Here is a 16,481-nt window from a genome sequence, read left to right as displayed (position 1 = left end):
TAGTGATCCGGTTTTACTTTGACATAGGGTTTTTTGGTAAAAAGCCAAGTTATATTGACTGTGATTGATTTATAAAGTCAATTAAAGGGTAAAACAGCCAATGGGGTGAATACTTTTTATTGGCTCTGTAGGTCCACTGGGCATGTTTGTCCACTGGGCTGCAAATAGAGAAAAGATGACCTACCCCCTCTGCCCTGTAAAGCCTACCAGGACAATTTGTGTCTGGGGTGTGTAGGGTCTGCAGCTATGTTACCTGTTTCCTGACCCTGGACCGTTATAAGTCCTGGATGGATGTAAGGTGGGTTGTGACAATTTGCTCTGCAGACCTAATTGTTTGTTGCTGTCCTGTTTCTGTCCTTTTTGGTGGCAGATCCTGACCAGATGGTGATAGAAGTGCAGGGAACAGACTGGATGATGGCCATGTAGAAAATAACCAGCAGCTCCTGTGACAGGTTGATCTCCCTGAGCGGTCTCAGGATATACAGCCTCTGCTGGGCCTTCTTCCTGACAGAGTCTACGTGGGAGGTCCACTTCAGGTCCTGGGATATTGTGGATCCAAGAAACTTAAAAAGTGTCCACAGACACTGTGCTATTCATGATGGTATGGGTGGGGGGGTTAGTGGGGGACTGCAGTGAACTTTTTTGTGCATTTTCATGGGAATTTGGGAAATTTTTTGGCTGGTGGATTTTATTTTATTTATTTTTTTAATATTCAGGCATTTTATATAAATTTGGGAAATATATTTGTATTTTTTTAAACAGAAATATGGGAATGGGGGAAATATATTTGTTAATTTTGGAAATTAGATTGGAAATTGGGGAGGTGGTGTCATTTTAAATTTTAAGAGTGTTTTGAAATGTCAGGGAATTTGTTAGGAGGCTTGATCTTCTTTAGGTGGCGCCACACCAGCCTCTCAAAGGACTTCATGACCGGAGACATGAGGGCAACAGAAAATTAAATGGTTTATAACTAATAAAAACAATTAAGTAGTTTGGTAATTATATTTTTGCCTGTTATTGGACCATCAGTATAGATGACTTAATCACCATTTAATAGCTCACAGAAATATAATTTCTTGCCGTAAAATAATAATAATAGTAATAATAATAATAATAATAATAATAATAATAATAATTATAATAACTAATACATTATATTTAAAGACCACCATGTAACTGTGTTTGTGACACATTGTTAAAAAAAAAAACATTAAAGTCGAAATACAAAGGTTAGCATCCTCAAAAGCACGAAACTCTGCTCTGCATATAGGCCTATTCTCACAAGTGGCCTGGAATTGCTATGGCAACAAGGAAACACACACGTCTCCACAGCAACGACACCAGCGTCTCTAACGTCGTAGCAACCTCAGCAGGAAGAATAGAAGAAGTTCGAGCAGGACTTTGAGCACTTAGACACGGACCTAACTTTAAACATCAATTTTGTTACGACCTGTCATTGTTTTGTCAGCACACCTGTGGATATGTCGACAAAGAAGAAGGAGGCAAAAACGGATAGAGCAGAAGGTTTCACCACAAGGGCCATGATGAAGAACACCGAGGTGAGTACAGCAATGAGGACTGGTAAACGTTAACTTCAGCTAATGTTCGTTGAAAGCTAAATATGCAAGCAAACGTTTATGCTAGGGTATGTATTAATGTCTTTGAAGAAGAAGAAATGAACAACAAACAGCAGAAAAAACGGCCACAATAGTGTAAAGCAGGTGTTATTAGTTGGAATAGTCTGGGAATATGCGTCATATCTGGATTTAATTGGACATTAACGTGACGCAGTTAATTTTTGTCGGTTAGGTAAATGACGTAAATTACATTAGCCTACTTGTGTCAACGGTTTTAGATGATAATTTAATTTTTTAATTGTCCCCAACAGTTTAAAGTCCATGTTATTCGAAAACTATGCTTTCTGGAGTGATACGTTCTTTAATATTTTATTTCAAACAGCTACATAGATGCCTAGTACACATAAGTGCCTTTCCCTATGGTCATACTGTACAGGCTAGTGAGTGAGGGCAAAATATGTTTTTTTCTGCATTCAACAAACAATTTTATATCCAAACATGACCATCAGATATATATTGGAAGAGACACAAAACAACACAATGTCAAGTAGATAATAATATAAATTATATATAATGGAAATAATTACCGCTCAGAGTCATGTCACTGGTGTAACTCTATTAGGAAAAAGTTTATTTATGTCAGAATTAGAATCATGTTGAGGATATTGCTTGACTTTAAATAGCTATTTCATGGTAATTTATAAAGAAATGTCCAGGACAGGTCTACTGACCCTTCTAAAATGATCTCTTGATTCCATGAGCTATTAGATAGCATCACCTTCATCTTCTTTTTTTAAATTGTACTTATCTCTAGAAGCTTTTATTTTGCATCACTTTCTTCTTCTTCCTTTTTTTTTAAATTTTGACCTCTTCTTGTGTAGGTGACTAATACATAAGTGCTTGTCCTTATAGTCATATGGGGTAAGGGCAGTATTTTGAGGTGAAAATGTGTTTTATTTGCATTTAGGCTATTTGCCTAAAATGGCAACAAGATTTCATGATTTTAACAGTATTTGCCATTGTTAATCATCTTTGGCTCAAATTAAATTGAGTGCAGAGAGACAGTGTATTGAAGCCTAAGTGTTTGACTCCCTGTCTACAGAAGGGGTGTCAAATGCAATCACAGAAGGGGCTGGATGCTGACCTGAGGGCCTAACAAGGTCCACATTTAACTGTCAACCTCATTTTTCGCCAGTAATAAATGATGTGGAAAAAGTTAGCAATGACGATAAAGGATTTTGAGATTTAAATAGTCAAGACGATAAGTTAAAAGGCTCAAAATCTGAAATAAAAAGTCAAACTTATTAGTTCAAAAGGTCAAAACACCAAATAAGATGTTAAAAATAATGCTTTTGATAGGCAAATATATTAAAAGAAAGTCACAATCATGTTTTTAAGGCAAAAATAAAATAAAAAAGGCAAAAATATTAGAATCTGTTAATTCAAACTCGTCACAAACCCAATGGGTTGCTGAGACAGAACTATCGCGGGCAGGAAATAAGGCGGAAAAAATGTTGATCTCTCCAACCATCACTTTACTTTTCTTGTATATGTGTGTGACTGTGTGGAAATCTTGTGGTCAGACAAGCTTGGCTGGGTCTCACACAAGTAAAGGCATTTGACAACTCCAAAATTACATTCAGATATCTTTTATAGGCTTTTAGAACCCATTATAAAGCTATAACACAATGGTTGGATACGACATTCAGAGGCAATATACTAAGAAAAATGCCCTTTCTATAACATCTAAGAGATACCAAATTAGCATAAAAGGGTAATGCTTTATAGACTAGCATGATTGAGGGGTTGTTAAAGTCTTACACAGACTTTGACAAACTTAAGATGTCTATTTATTTTTCTAGCCACAAGCGTGAATGTGCTCTGAGGAAACTTTTGTGCTGTTATTTTTGTACTGGTGCTAAAGTTGGTGGAAGGAGTTGATCAATTCCCTAAGACAATTTTGTCAGGTACTTTCTCATATACTGCAAATGAAGATGGATAAGGAGGTATAATGGATTTGTATAGCAGAAAGAATTTGTCTTTCTTGATTGGTTTGTAAAACGAGCTTTAGGACTGCTAAAAATGATTATTATCAGGAATCTGGTCTATTATAGGGATAGATTCCATGGGTCTTAAATACAGTAGATCAAGATGAGTAACAAATCTGTCAACATAAGTGCAGGAGGAAAGAAATTGCATGATTTGTAAATATGCTCTTATTGTACTGGAGTGAGGAAGGTATCAGTATACTGTACTGTCTGTTTCTGTACTCCACCAGCTGATGTCTCCCGGGGAGGGCATGATAGATCCTTAACTGCATGCTGTGCTCTTAAAGATGACATAGGCAAGGGAAGCTGGTATTGAGTGTGACAGCGATGTATTTGAATGGTGGAATCTCTGGTTTTTATTCAAGTGTTAACTATATCCACAAACCATGATATGCAGTGTTGGATATGCATTTACTTCATCCTCATGAAGAAATATGTACACAGAATTGTACCTTTGCCTTTTTCTCTGTTTTCAATTGTTGATTTTGTTATGAATTTATTGTTTTTTATTGCAGATAGCTGGTTAACTTGGTTCATGCATTAAAAGTGTTGTAATAAGGATTTTGTGAAATGTCCGTTGAAGATTTGAATAGTGAATATTACTGCTGAAAACAGCTGCCATAAAAGTGGGTGGCAGGCTAGTGCAGATATTGTGAAGTGTAATGCTAACTTATTCAAGTTCAGTAGGAGGTCAGTCCAGGTGAGGAAAGTTTTGTTGTATTATTATCAGGGCTATTAATATCAAAGAACGTTGGAATTAGAGATGCTCTAACTGTGAAAATTAGCACCAACACCAATGTTTAAAATTAAAATGTAGCCGTTTTCTGATTCAAATTTATTTTTCACTGCTTCTTTTGGTTTAAGAATTCTGACCTATCTTTTATGACTGAAGTTTCTCAAACAGCTGATTTCCTTTGCCCAAGAAAAAAACATCTTACTTGATTCAGCAGTGAGGCATACTAAACGCAAGTACAAAGCTGATTGGACAGAACTCTGGCTTCTGATATCAGTTCTTTGTTATCAGTTTGTCAACAGGGCCAGTATTGGCCAACCATGATTAAACTGATGTATTCTTTATTTATATCTTTTCTTTATAATTTTGTCACAGGAAACTGATCATCTATGAGTGACATTAGCCCCTCTGCTAATACAGATCATATTTTGTGCTTTGATATAGCTGTTGGTTTCATGGAAGGTCAGTCAACTCTGAGTGTGCTGGGACCTCATACCAGTGGCAGTGTAACCTAAAGGACAAAAAAAAGTCATTCAGTCAACAACATGCTAATACTTCCTTTGTTTACTTAAGAAACAAATCACTTTAACTTGAGTTACTGTGAGAGTCACTGCAATGGAAACGATGCATCACAGCCAGCCTTTTTAGCCCTGGCAGGCTACAACCTCATTGTCAGTGCAATTCTCACCAGCGCTCCTTGTCCTATTTGACTGGGCCTGAAATCCCAGTCAACAACTCTTTCATAGCTTCAGTAAATGGCCACTTTTAATTTACTGTCTTCTAATTTACTGAGGTCACCCAAATGCAACATATAATACTGTCTTTCAGCTTGTTAACTGCTAATTAACTTAAATTTTGCCACTTTCACCACTGATTTCTACAGTGGATTAGTATTTTTAACTAACAAGACTGCTAAAAGTTGAGGAGCACTTTTCAGCATTTATCTGAGTAGATGAGGAAGAAAATTGTCTTGGAGCAGCTGAAGCCAGTTTGTCTTCAAGCTGACAGTTGAAGGTGCCACATTTTGCTTTACTTTGATGCACAATGCTGTTGCGCTTTTAGTTTACCGTCCCCTGGCAAGAACTGATGCATGATTTTTCACCAGTGATAACACAGGATGATGTTATGCCACTAATTCTGTCAGACTCAATAGCGGTGTCGATTAGCTAAAATGTTGATTTCTCAGGTATTTGAAAAATACAGAACTGGGTCTTCACAGACATGGGTTTCGATCCCCATCCCTACATATATAGCTACTCAACCTAAGTATAGAGAGGCCACATATCAAAGCACAATATTAATCTGTGAAGAGTAACAAAAGCTGGCAGAGCTAGCTGCTAATGTTAGCCACCCTCTTCGCAGTATATCAGACTTGCATCATATCGGCTGATGCAATAACCATGTGATGAATTTGACTATTTTCTGATTATTTTCCCATTTCTGGACTGATCAGAGAAATGTAGTTTATATGAGCATTTAGCTGAATCAGAAAATAGATGCTTGGGAACATCCTTAGTTGCTACTTGACAAAAAATAATTCTTGCTTTCCTTGGTAGAATGAGTTTTTGGCGAAATGGGGGCTTACTTTAGAAACTGAAGCCTCAAATTAGCAATAACTTAAATTAAGTTATTAGCAGTTTGTTTGCAGACATCTGTCCTCCAGTCTTTAGTTCCATTTCTTCTCAATTTCTTCATTGACAGAATTTAGTGCTTTGATGCAAACAAGATAAGTAGGCCTTTTCTGAGCCACAACATTTTGTGCAGACAGCTGTTACCTCATGTACAAGCTGCACTTAAAAGAGGCAATATAATAAATACAGGTGGAAGAGCTTCACACTTCTGATGACAACAGTGAATACTTCACCATGAAATGGCAGACCCCTTTTTTCTATGAAAGCATCTGCTTTGAGATGCAAAAGACACAGTCTGAGCAATCATTGACTTCCTCCTCCTTTTTTGAAGGTCATAAACAAATCTCCTGTCAAGAGCTTTCACAGGGGAGGCTCCAGCAAAGCCCTTTAATATTCACCATCTCCCTAGAGAATCTGATGCGTCTGAAAACATGAATGATACTCCCACACCACGTCAGTGCTGGCTAAATCCTCAGCAAAAACCATTACATTTTTCTGAGGCTTGATTCTGTCTGTTGCCTTATGTTTTTTCCTCCCCTGTGGTCACTGACATATCGCTCCAGAGAGGGCAGCTTTGTGGAGAGCCCTGATTTGTGGGTAACGACAAGGCCATTTCAAGCCTTGAAAGGGTATGGGGACTTGAAGCATAGGCTTATTACGCTTTAAAGTATTTGTGGTCATAGAAATTGAATCAATAGCACTGCCCCCTGAAACATCACCCTGTTTCTAATGTTTCACATCCAAGTATTTGAAAAAGGAGCATACACATTACATTCTGGTGGGAGGTCATCACCTCCTGATCCAGACAGTTAAGAAAGACAGCTGTTGTTTTATGTGTTAAATGCTTACTCCAGCTCATAACAGGGCTTATGAGAGAAACACCTACATACTGTCAAGAACAAATAGTCATTAGTACAAAAGGTCAATGAAAGGGAAAAACCTTCTTGGATATATCATCATACAAACTTTATTTTTGGTTAAAGAGAACCTGAGTATATAAAAAATGCATTTTTTTAAGTTAAGATTTATTAGGGGGAAATAGCCATACCAAAAAGCGTTTACCATATCTGGCAATAAGTCTTTACATCTAAGTAAAGGAATTTTCTTTCCAGAATTGTTTTAATTCAAGCACATTGGAGTATTTTTGAGAATGAATGGCCTGTTTAAGGTCATGCCACAGCATCTCAATCAGATTTAAGTCTGGACTTTGACTAGGCCTCTCCAAAACCTTCATCTTTTAAAGCCATTCAAGATGGATTTGCTAGTGTGCTTTGGATCATAGTCTTGCTACATAAGCCAAGTGTGCTTGAGCTTGACGTCAAGAACTGATGATCAGACATTCTCTAGGATTTTCTGGTAGAGAGCAGAATTTGTGGTTCCATCAGTTACGGCAAATAGTCCAGGTCCTGAAGCAGCAAAGCAGCCCCAGACCATCACCCTACCACCACCTTATTTGACTGTTGGTGTGATGTTCTTTTCATGAAATGCTGTTAGTTTTATGCCAAAATTCCTGACATCAGAGATTTTTTTTTACAAAGGAGGAAGTACAAAAAGACTCAGACTAATAAACTCAACACCTGTGTTTATGCCAGGTAGTCATCACTCTTCACTGCAGAACAAAAATGGGGAGAATGTTTTCAACAATAAATTGATTAGAGAACACTGATAGATAAAACTAAAAAAGATTCTGTATCACATAAGTATTGTGCCCTTTGAATCTAGGGTTGTGGGTGCAAAAATTCTTTGACCGTGTCTTTTTGCGCCCTTTTTTGTTGTGTGCACATTGTGTGTGTATCTCTGTATAGATGCCTCCCTCCTGACTAAAGGTGTCGTCTCTCTGTCTGAGAGAGCTGCTGAAGCCAACTGAATGTGAGATGTGAAGCATCTGTTTTCAAGACAACAGGGGAGCAAAGGTGTATTTTTTTTCGATCATCAAGAGTAATATCCTCAGAACAGACCTCTGGTTCAGATATGTACTGTACCACTCACTGCGTTCCTGCAAGAGCCATCCAACAAATAATATTTGGAATAACCCAATTTAAGATGATTTCTTGATTTCAAAGCAATTGAAAAATAGATAATATACAGTGTACAGTTACGTAAAAAGTATTTGCCCCCTTCCTGCTTTCGTATTTTTATTGCATATTTGTCAAACTTAAATGTTTCAGATCAAACACATAATATTAGACAGATAAGCAGAATTAATACAGCGTTCATTTTTTTAATGGTGATTTGATATGTTAAGGGTAAAAAGCTATTCACATCTACCGTCTATGTGAAAATTAATTCCTCTCTAAGTAGTTATGGATCATTTCCTGCCGCATAACCCAAGTGTACATGAGCTTGAGGTCACACACTGATGCATGGACATTCTTCTTCAGGATTTTCTGGTAGGGAGCAGAATTTATGGCTCCATCAACTACAGCAAGTGGTCCAGGTCCTAAAGCATCAAAACAGCCCTAGACCATCACACTACCACTACCAAGTTGCACTTTGGTTATGATGTTCTTTCCTTGAAATGCTGGGTTAATTTTACGCCCAATATCTTGAGGCGCCGGCTTCCAAATGGTTTAACTTTGTCTTGTCAGTCAACAGAATATTTTCCCAAAAGTATCGGGGATCATCAGTATGTATTCTGGCAAATGTGAGACAGGCCTTTTTGTTTGAATTGGTCAGCAGTGGTTCTGGCCTTGGGGCTCTCCCATGGATGCCATTTTTGCATAGTCTCTTTCTTATTGTTGAATCATGAGTCTTAACCGATTCAAGTGAGGCCTGCAGGTCTTTAGATGTTCTGGGTTCTTTTGTGTCCACCTGAATGTGTCTATGATGTGCTCTTTTGGCAAGCTGGTCATTCCTGAGAAGATTCACCACTTATCCAGAGCCTTAGGCATGGCTGTGTAGCCCTGTCCAGATTGATAGATGTCAATGACTTGGTTTTTTTCATCAGTTCTTTAATTTTCTTTAGATTGTGCCACAATGTGTTGCTTTTTGAGATCATTTAGCCTACTTCACTTTGTCAGACAGTTTCTACATAAGGGATTTCTTTATTCAACTGGTCATGTAGTAATTGGGCATGGGTGTGGCTTGAGAAATTGAGCTCAGCTTTCCAAAAAACGTGGTTAATTACAGAAAATTCATGATTTAACAGCAGGGGGGATGACTTTTTCACACAGGGCCAGGTGAATTTGGATTGTTTTGTTCTCTTAAATAATGAAATCGTCATTTAGAAACTGTTTTGTATTTAAACTGAATATTTTTGTCTTATAGTAAAACCACTACTTTTCACAGCCCTGTTTATGTTTTTTTTTCATGTAGAAAACCTCAATATATTTACTTTGATACAGCCTTCTATTGCTAGTTATCTACAAACAAGTAAGAGATTTGAGAAAAAATCTGTTGATTTAGGTAAGCACCTCTTTAAAAGTAAAAACATTTTTGTCAATAACAATCAACCTCAGTTTGAATGGGCCACAGAGATATGGCACTCTTAATAATACCCTCATGTAGATAGGGAATTTGTGATCTTCAATCATTTTCTTGCCCTATTATTGATTTTTGTTTCAATTTGTCAGAACTGTGTTGATACTCTTATAAATGCAACCCTTGAACAAACAAATGGTCTTATGTGTAATTCTCTTTCTCTGAAATGCCCCCAGGCCACTTTATTAGGTACAGCTTAATTCTTCGTGGCATAGTTTCAACAAAGTGTTGTGAACATTCCTCTGAGATTTTGGTCCATATTGACATGATTGCATGGTTGGCCAGTCTTGGTCAACCATTATTAAACTGATGTATTGGTGTATTCTTTATTTCATAACGCAGTTGCTGCAGATTTGTTGGCTGCACATTCATGATTCGAATCTTCCATTCCACCACATTCCAAAGGTGCTCTATTGAATTAAGATCTGGTGGGGGTCACTGGAGTACAGTGAACTCATTGCCATGTTCAAGAAACCAGTTTGAGATGGTCTGAGCTTTGTGACATGGTGGATTATCCTGCTGGAAGTAACCATCAGAAGATGGATATACTGTGGTCATAAAGGGATGGACATAGTTAGCAAAAATACTCAGGTTGGCTGTGGTGTTTAAAAGATGCTCATTTAGTACTTAGGGGCCCAAAGTGTGCCAAGAAAATATCCCCAAGCCTGAAACATTGATACAATAAAGGATGGATCCATGCTTTCATGTTTATGCCAAATTCTGGCCCTACCATCTGAATTTGAGACACATCAGAGCAGACAACATTCTTCCAATCTTGGATTGTGAGCACATGTGAACTCATGTTTAAAGTCACATTCAAAGTCCCTCAGATCCCCCTTCTTCCCCATTTGGATCTCTGTTTCAAACAGGTGTACCTAATTAAGTGGCTGGTGACTGAATAAGGACATGAAATAGAGGAGCAAAGTTTTTTAATGTACTGTATCTACACTTTCTGGTGTCCAACACAACATGTACAACAGAACTCACACAGCAATGATCCTCTTTAAGGCGCTATATCCCACTGTTCACCTTAGAGAGCAAATTGATACAAACTACACTTGATCCCGACTTCAACGTTGGTGTAGTAAGGGTCTGAATATTTCTAAGACAATGGACTGAGTTTATAACCAGCACACCTCATTTAGTGATTGCTTGGCCTCTGGCAGTGAGTGTCCCCAAACAAGAAAGCTATTCCCCCCATAATGTGCTAGACCCCCACCACAGCCCTACTGCCATTCCTGGCTCAACTCGCTAACCCCGGGGGACAGATGGATGCTCCATGCTTGCAAACGTGACCCACATATCATATTCCTATTCTCCCCCACAGCATCATCATTATACCTGAGCAGATGTGCCCCCCATGCTGTCTCTCTCTCAGCCTTTATCTTCTTCTCTTTCTCTCCATCTTGGTCTTTATCTCTTTCTTTTCGGCTGAATCTTCAATCAAATAGGCAGCCCCCCCAGAGAATAAAGAGTGTTTTACATTTTAAGACTAGAGCTTACTTGTCAATTATAGAGCAGCAAAATACATCTAAACTGAATAATAGTCATAACCAAATATTGAGAACAGGACAAAGATGAACATTAATGGTTGCATCTAAAATTACTGGGGTGAAGTGACGTTGCTTTAAGAGATGTTGGATTCATGCTTTGTTAAGATTTTCTCAGCCTTTTTCTTCTGATGCCATACACACTGACAGCTATTGTAAACAGAAAAGACAAAACAACATTTTAAACAATTAAAAATGTAGAGTTGATTTGGTTTAAATGAGTCTAGAATTTAATTGCAACCTGATCAAATGTAATCTCACTTTAAATTCGATGAATAAACCTAGTTAAAATGACATCTTAAATTGAATTTGGATTGCAATTAGCAAAGATTTAAAAGTTTTCCTAATTGCCTAGTTTATTAGTTCAGGCTTAATTTAAGATGATTAAATCCTTTCCTCTCAACTGGAACACTCAGGGTGGAAAAATTATAACAAACAGAACATGATCACAGCTGGGATAGAAAGGCACAAATGTGAGAAAGAAATTATTATCATCAGTTACACAAGCAGCAAACAGTCGCTGACCAAAACTGAATTCTTAAAGAATTCTATGGAGAGGAATCTTTCTGTTTATTACTTTCACTCATCATCAAAATCACTCTTCCTCATCACCTCAAACACATTTACCTGACACAGGAAGTCATCATGTGCCCAGTGTGATACACAAATTTGCAATGAATCCAGCTGGGGTGTTATGTGTCTGTGTTGGATGTGAACCATGCTTTTGAAAGTAGAGGACATGCTGTTAGACAGCTTTACCTTCTGCTTTCCTACATAATAGAAGTGCTTTCTAAAACAGTGGTGCTTGTTGACACACAATCCCATAAAAAATCTTTTTCTGTGTCCATCTTTCCTTCTATCTGCTCCTGTGTGCTCATCTTATCAGCAGCAGAATGCACCCCCTTAAGCAGCTGGGTTATTTGAGGTAGAATTGAGTCATGGTTAAAACAGGTTAAATTGGCAATGGACTCTGGTGGCCTGCTGGTGTTTCCATCACTATTGATTAACCACAGAGCCTGAAGGCTACGAGTGGATGGAGAGTTGGCAGACTCTGATGTCTTACAGTTCTCCCTCAAAACTTTTCACTTTGTTCACTCAGGCTGCCTTGGTTTTTATTTTTAAGGCAGTAGAATGACTGACCCACATAAAACTATTTTCTAAATTTCTTTGAAGATACTTTTCACAAGATGTAACTTCAGAAGTGAACATTAAAGTGAACTGAAGTTGGCTTTTAAATGCCATTTATTTTGAAACTTTCCCTGGATTGGGTAGAAAACAACATTTGGAAAAAAACAGAACTTAAAAAACTGGCAGAACTTAAAAACGTTTCTATCCTCCACGCTCCTCTAAGTTTCAACAGCCAGGTCTAGTTATAATTGATGGCATGCTGTCTGAGGCATATGACTGCAAAACTGCCTGTGACCTTTTCTGAGGTTGACAAAAGCACCATGTGCAAACATCAGTCAGATATGGAGTAGAGCTTCAACAGCATTCTATCATGACCTTATAAGAAGTGCTCGACTGATTGTCCATTATGTTTGCTTTCCTCTTAGCCTGGTTGACAATTACACTGGCCTCTGTGTTTGTTATGTTCTCCTTCAAGCCCTTGTAGCTTGCATTCTAATTAGATGACTTTTAATAGAGAATCTTTATTGCTCCTTGTAGGCCCCCTATTTTGTGCTCTCAAGTTAATTAGCCCTATGCCATGCGATAACCAATGCAGAGGACATCTAGACCTGTGCCTCCTCTATGAGCAATGTCCTTCCCATCCTTTAGCATTGGCTAAATGATTGGCTTGTTTTGCCTTGGTCTCATTCATATTTAAAGCATGGATGAGTATTTGTCATTCATTTCACAGTAAACCTAAAGATGCACATGAAACAGGTAGGCACGGCTCAGTTTGTATGTGACACGCCAAGTATTTAGTAAATGATTAGGAAAAACAAAAAAGCTGCCAGCCAATATGTTACCCTGCTGTTACAGGGATGATGATAATTAGGCAGTAAAGTAATAATTTTATGAAGAACTAATTTTTGATTTAGTTTCAGGCTTTTCATCCGCTCTGGATTTTCCCTTATTCTATAGATGAAGTATTGTGCATAACTGATTCACAAACAGTGAAAGATATTTTTACTAGTCATCATCCTGTGATTAAAATGTGCTCTTTGTGCAGCTACTCTTGGGGTGTAATTGCACATTTTAACATTTTTTTAAATGAGCGTTAGAGTTTCACAATAAAATGTAGGATAACGGTCAAATTCCACATACTGACTCTCTCATCAATCTTTGCAGTTCCTCAGCACAAGCTTTGGTTCAACTCTGGTGCCTGTCAGAAGCTCCTCTCCACTCTGCTCCAGTTGAGATACATGGATTCCTGATCTTTTTTCATTTGAGGTGTCAATCTACATAAAAGAGATCAACCCAAACAGGAACGAGAAAGTTCAAAGGATCTGGTCCACTTTAAAACAGGATGCACTGATCCTCATTTGTAAATCTCATCACTGTATCAGCATTAGGGCCGGGCAGTTAGTTGCAAATAAGATTGAATTGCAATATGGCCTGCTGCAATTTACAAATCATAGAAGTTGCAATATTTCTTTAACTTGAACTGTATCAAAATAGCATTTTGACACATTCATTTTTTTTGCAGCAGAGATTTTATGCACATTATGCAAACATGCAAGTGTCAATTTTTAAGATAATGGTTTACAACAATCCTTCTTTTCTTGTTTTAATCAAAATGAGTGACAAAAATGATAATCCCCTTCAATAAAGCAATTGGTATCAAATTTGCAATATGAGCAAAAATAACAAGCTCATTCTATTCTAGCAAGCCAGCTTTACCTACCCACTCCAGCCCCTCAATTATAGCTTAAAACTTGTTGCACACTCATAATTAGATTCATGCTACTATCATTAATTGCTTCTGAAATAAATTCATTGTTTACAATACACATCGTCATTTATGTATTAAGGGTGTAAAGGTATGTGTATTTGTACCGTACCGAGACCAAAGCTCATACACAAAGTATGTTGAACAAGCTCATACACAAACCTGAAACCAGAGTGCAACTCACTGTCACACTGTCCTGGCAACCACACAACCACAGCAAATGACAGCAACAGCCTGAATATTCCCAGATTAAAGTGTCCTCTTTAGGAACACTTTGTTCCTTAGTAAAATACAACAGTTGACAAAGACAACAACAGTAGCGCTGACATTATTCTGCAAAGTGTGTCACTGACATCACGTTGTCCAGTGGACCAATCAAAGCATCTGAAAAGGCACCACTCAAACAGGAACGTCACTGTAACGAGAAGGAACAACAAAAAGTCTCACCAGCTGGTTATGAATTTCCCATGATTTAAGATCTTTTTATTACAACAATGGTGTTCTCGTTTTGTGAATCAAATTAATTCTACATACATACCTTACACCGTCAGCCTCGGAGGAGGGGGATAGGGGACTCCATCATGTCTGCAGCTGTGTCATAGGTAAAGTTATCCTTAAATTTCCCAGAGATCTAACATCTTTATCCACCAAGATGGGCTGTAAAAAGTTCTCTCAAACTTTGCAGTTGGTCCCATTGGTTCAAAAAGTAATCCAGTGATGATGTGCTCAAGTTGGCTGGGAAATTTTCGTGTTTAAAGAATGGGTATAAATATGTCAATATATCAATTAAAATAACCTAGTAATTCAAAAATGTATTTATTTATTGATATTTTTATTCATTGAAAACCTTTTGGAAGGATGTTGCAGCATTATTAATAATTGAAATGTAATTTATTCAGCCTATTTATTTTAATACAATTTGATACAATTTTAAAAAATGAATTCTATTCCATACCGAAACTGTACCGTACCGTGACTTCAAAACCAAGGTATGTACCGAACCGAAATTCTTCCTTACTGTTACACCCCTATTATGTATCCATCCGTATGGGGATTTCTAGCCATTTGCTCCCTGGAAAGTCAAAGCCAGCTGCTTGACTAATCCAGGGAGCATCTTTAGAGCAGAGCCTTCTCTGCCAAGTAAAACTGCATATCCATCTTGCAATAAAATGGTTAAATGTATGATGAGTGTTCATGACCAAATGTAGGTTATAATATAGTATAATTTATTGCTTGAATACGTTAAAAAATGCACAAGTTAAAGAACCTAATAATAATCGCATATTAAATCGCAATTGCAATTTTAGGAAAAAAATTGCAATTAGATTATTTTTGCAAGTCGTTGAGCCCTCATCAGCACTGCATCCTATTCCTATGGCACAAGCCACAGATCACCAGTCAGTCAGAGGGGTACAAAAGTAATAAGCTGCCATGGTCAGAGAAATGATCAGTTTTAAGGTTATATCACATCACACTAAAGCCCTGTGTGGGACTCTTTTCTCTATCCCGCTCCCGTCCACTCCTATTGGATTTCTGACCATTATTGCACGCTCCTGCAGCACGTGCCATCCACTCCCACCCTTATCCACAACAGGTGTGCCCAGTCCCACCGGGATCCCACACAGATTCTGACAATCCTTGTTAAATATTTAGAATAGAGGGGGCGCGCCAGTAGTCGAGTGGTCAAGGTGCGCACCATGTATGGCGACCCGGGTTCAAATCCGGCCTGTGGCACTATCTCCTGCAAGTCTCTCCCTGCTCTCCTCCCTGTTTCCGACTAATAAAGGCAAGAAAAAGCCCAAAAATAAATCTTAAAAAAAAAAAAAAAAAAAAATTAAAATAGTGTGTTTAATTAAAGAAATGTGTTCACTTAAGCACCACCTTGACAAAGGTTCCTGGTTGCGTTGGGTCCCACAGGGCTTACGGGATCCCGCTTCCAATGCAACCCTTTCATAAAAACACAAACCTAACTTCCTAACTCTCACCCATGGTAGAAGCAAAAAAATCACAGAATAATATTGAACAGGCAATCAACTTCAGAAAGGCAAAGTACTATACTCATGTTGGACTTACCATGTAATAAAATAGTCCAACTGATTTAAATGATCTTTGCAATTCCCAAAAATAGTAATTGATCTTTTGATCTCTCACCTCCAGCAGCTCAGGGCTGTGCAGCATTCCAGAAACACATTCAGTGGGTGAGGATGTGCATCATCTGTTGGTGCAAACCACAGCTTGCATGCAACGCTGCAGACAAAGAGTATTTGGAATTTGAAATTCAGAAAAATTGTGAATCTTAAGTAGTAAACTAACTTTGGTATCTCCATGGACACACTTGAATTTAAAACATCCTCATCTTTGTAAACACTGCTAAAGTCTATTCTAAGAGATTGTATCTCATTGTTTACAAGGTGTAATGTGCATTGTATGACAGTTTGTTTCAGTTTGTACCCAGGTTTCCTCTCTGCTGAGGCAACTTGCTTGCATTTTGTCCTTTTTTATCTCCTTCTGGCATAATGAACACTTTAGAGCTCATTAGGCTGATCATCTGAACTCTTTTTAACTGTCA

The 16,481-nt window shown here is 37.9% G+C and overlaps 1 protein-coding gene across 1 annotated transcript in view; it reads left to right on the top strand.

Annotated features, from left to right (window-relative positions):
* The first annotated feature begins 1,387 nt into the window (after positions 1–1,387).
* Positions 1,388–16,481, top strand: part of pacrg (PARK2 co-regulated) — a 215,631-nt gene continuing 200,537 nt past the window's right edge. The window contains exon 1 of the mRNA XM_041813342.1: positions 1,388–1,559. Coding sequence (XP_041669276.1) covers positions 1,482–1,559 — 78 coding nt within the window. The 5' untranslated portion in view covers positions 1,388–1,481. The remainder of the gene's footprint in view (positions 1,560–16,481) is intronic.

This window comes from Cheilinus undulatus, linkage group 18 (genome assembly GCF_018320785.1).
Source record: "Cheilinus undulatus linkage group 18, ASM1832078v1, whole genome shotgun sequence".
NCBI classification, from domain to species: domain Eukaryota; kingdom Metazoa; phylum Chordata; class Actinopteri; order Labriformes; family Labridae; genus Cheilinus; species Cheilinus undulatus.
The sequence above is the reverse complement of the archived record's forward strand: the minus strand, read 5'-3'. Positions and strand labels throughout refer to the sequence as shown.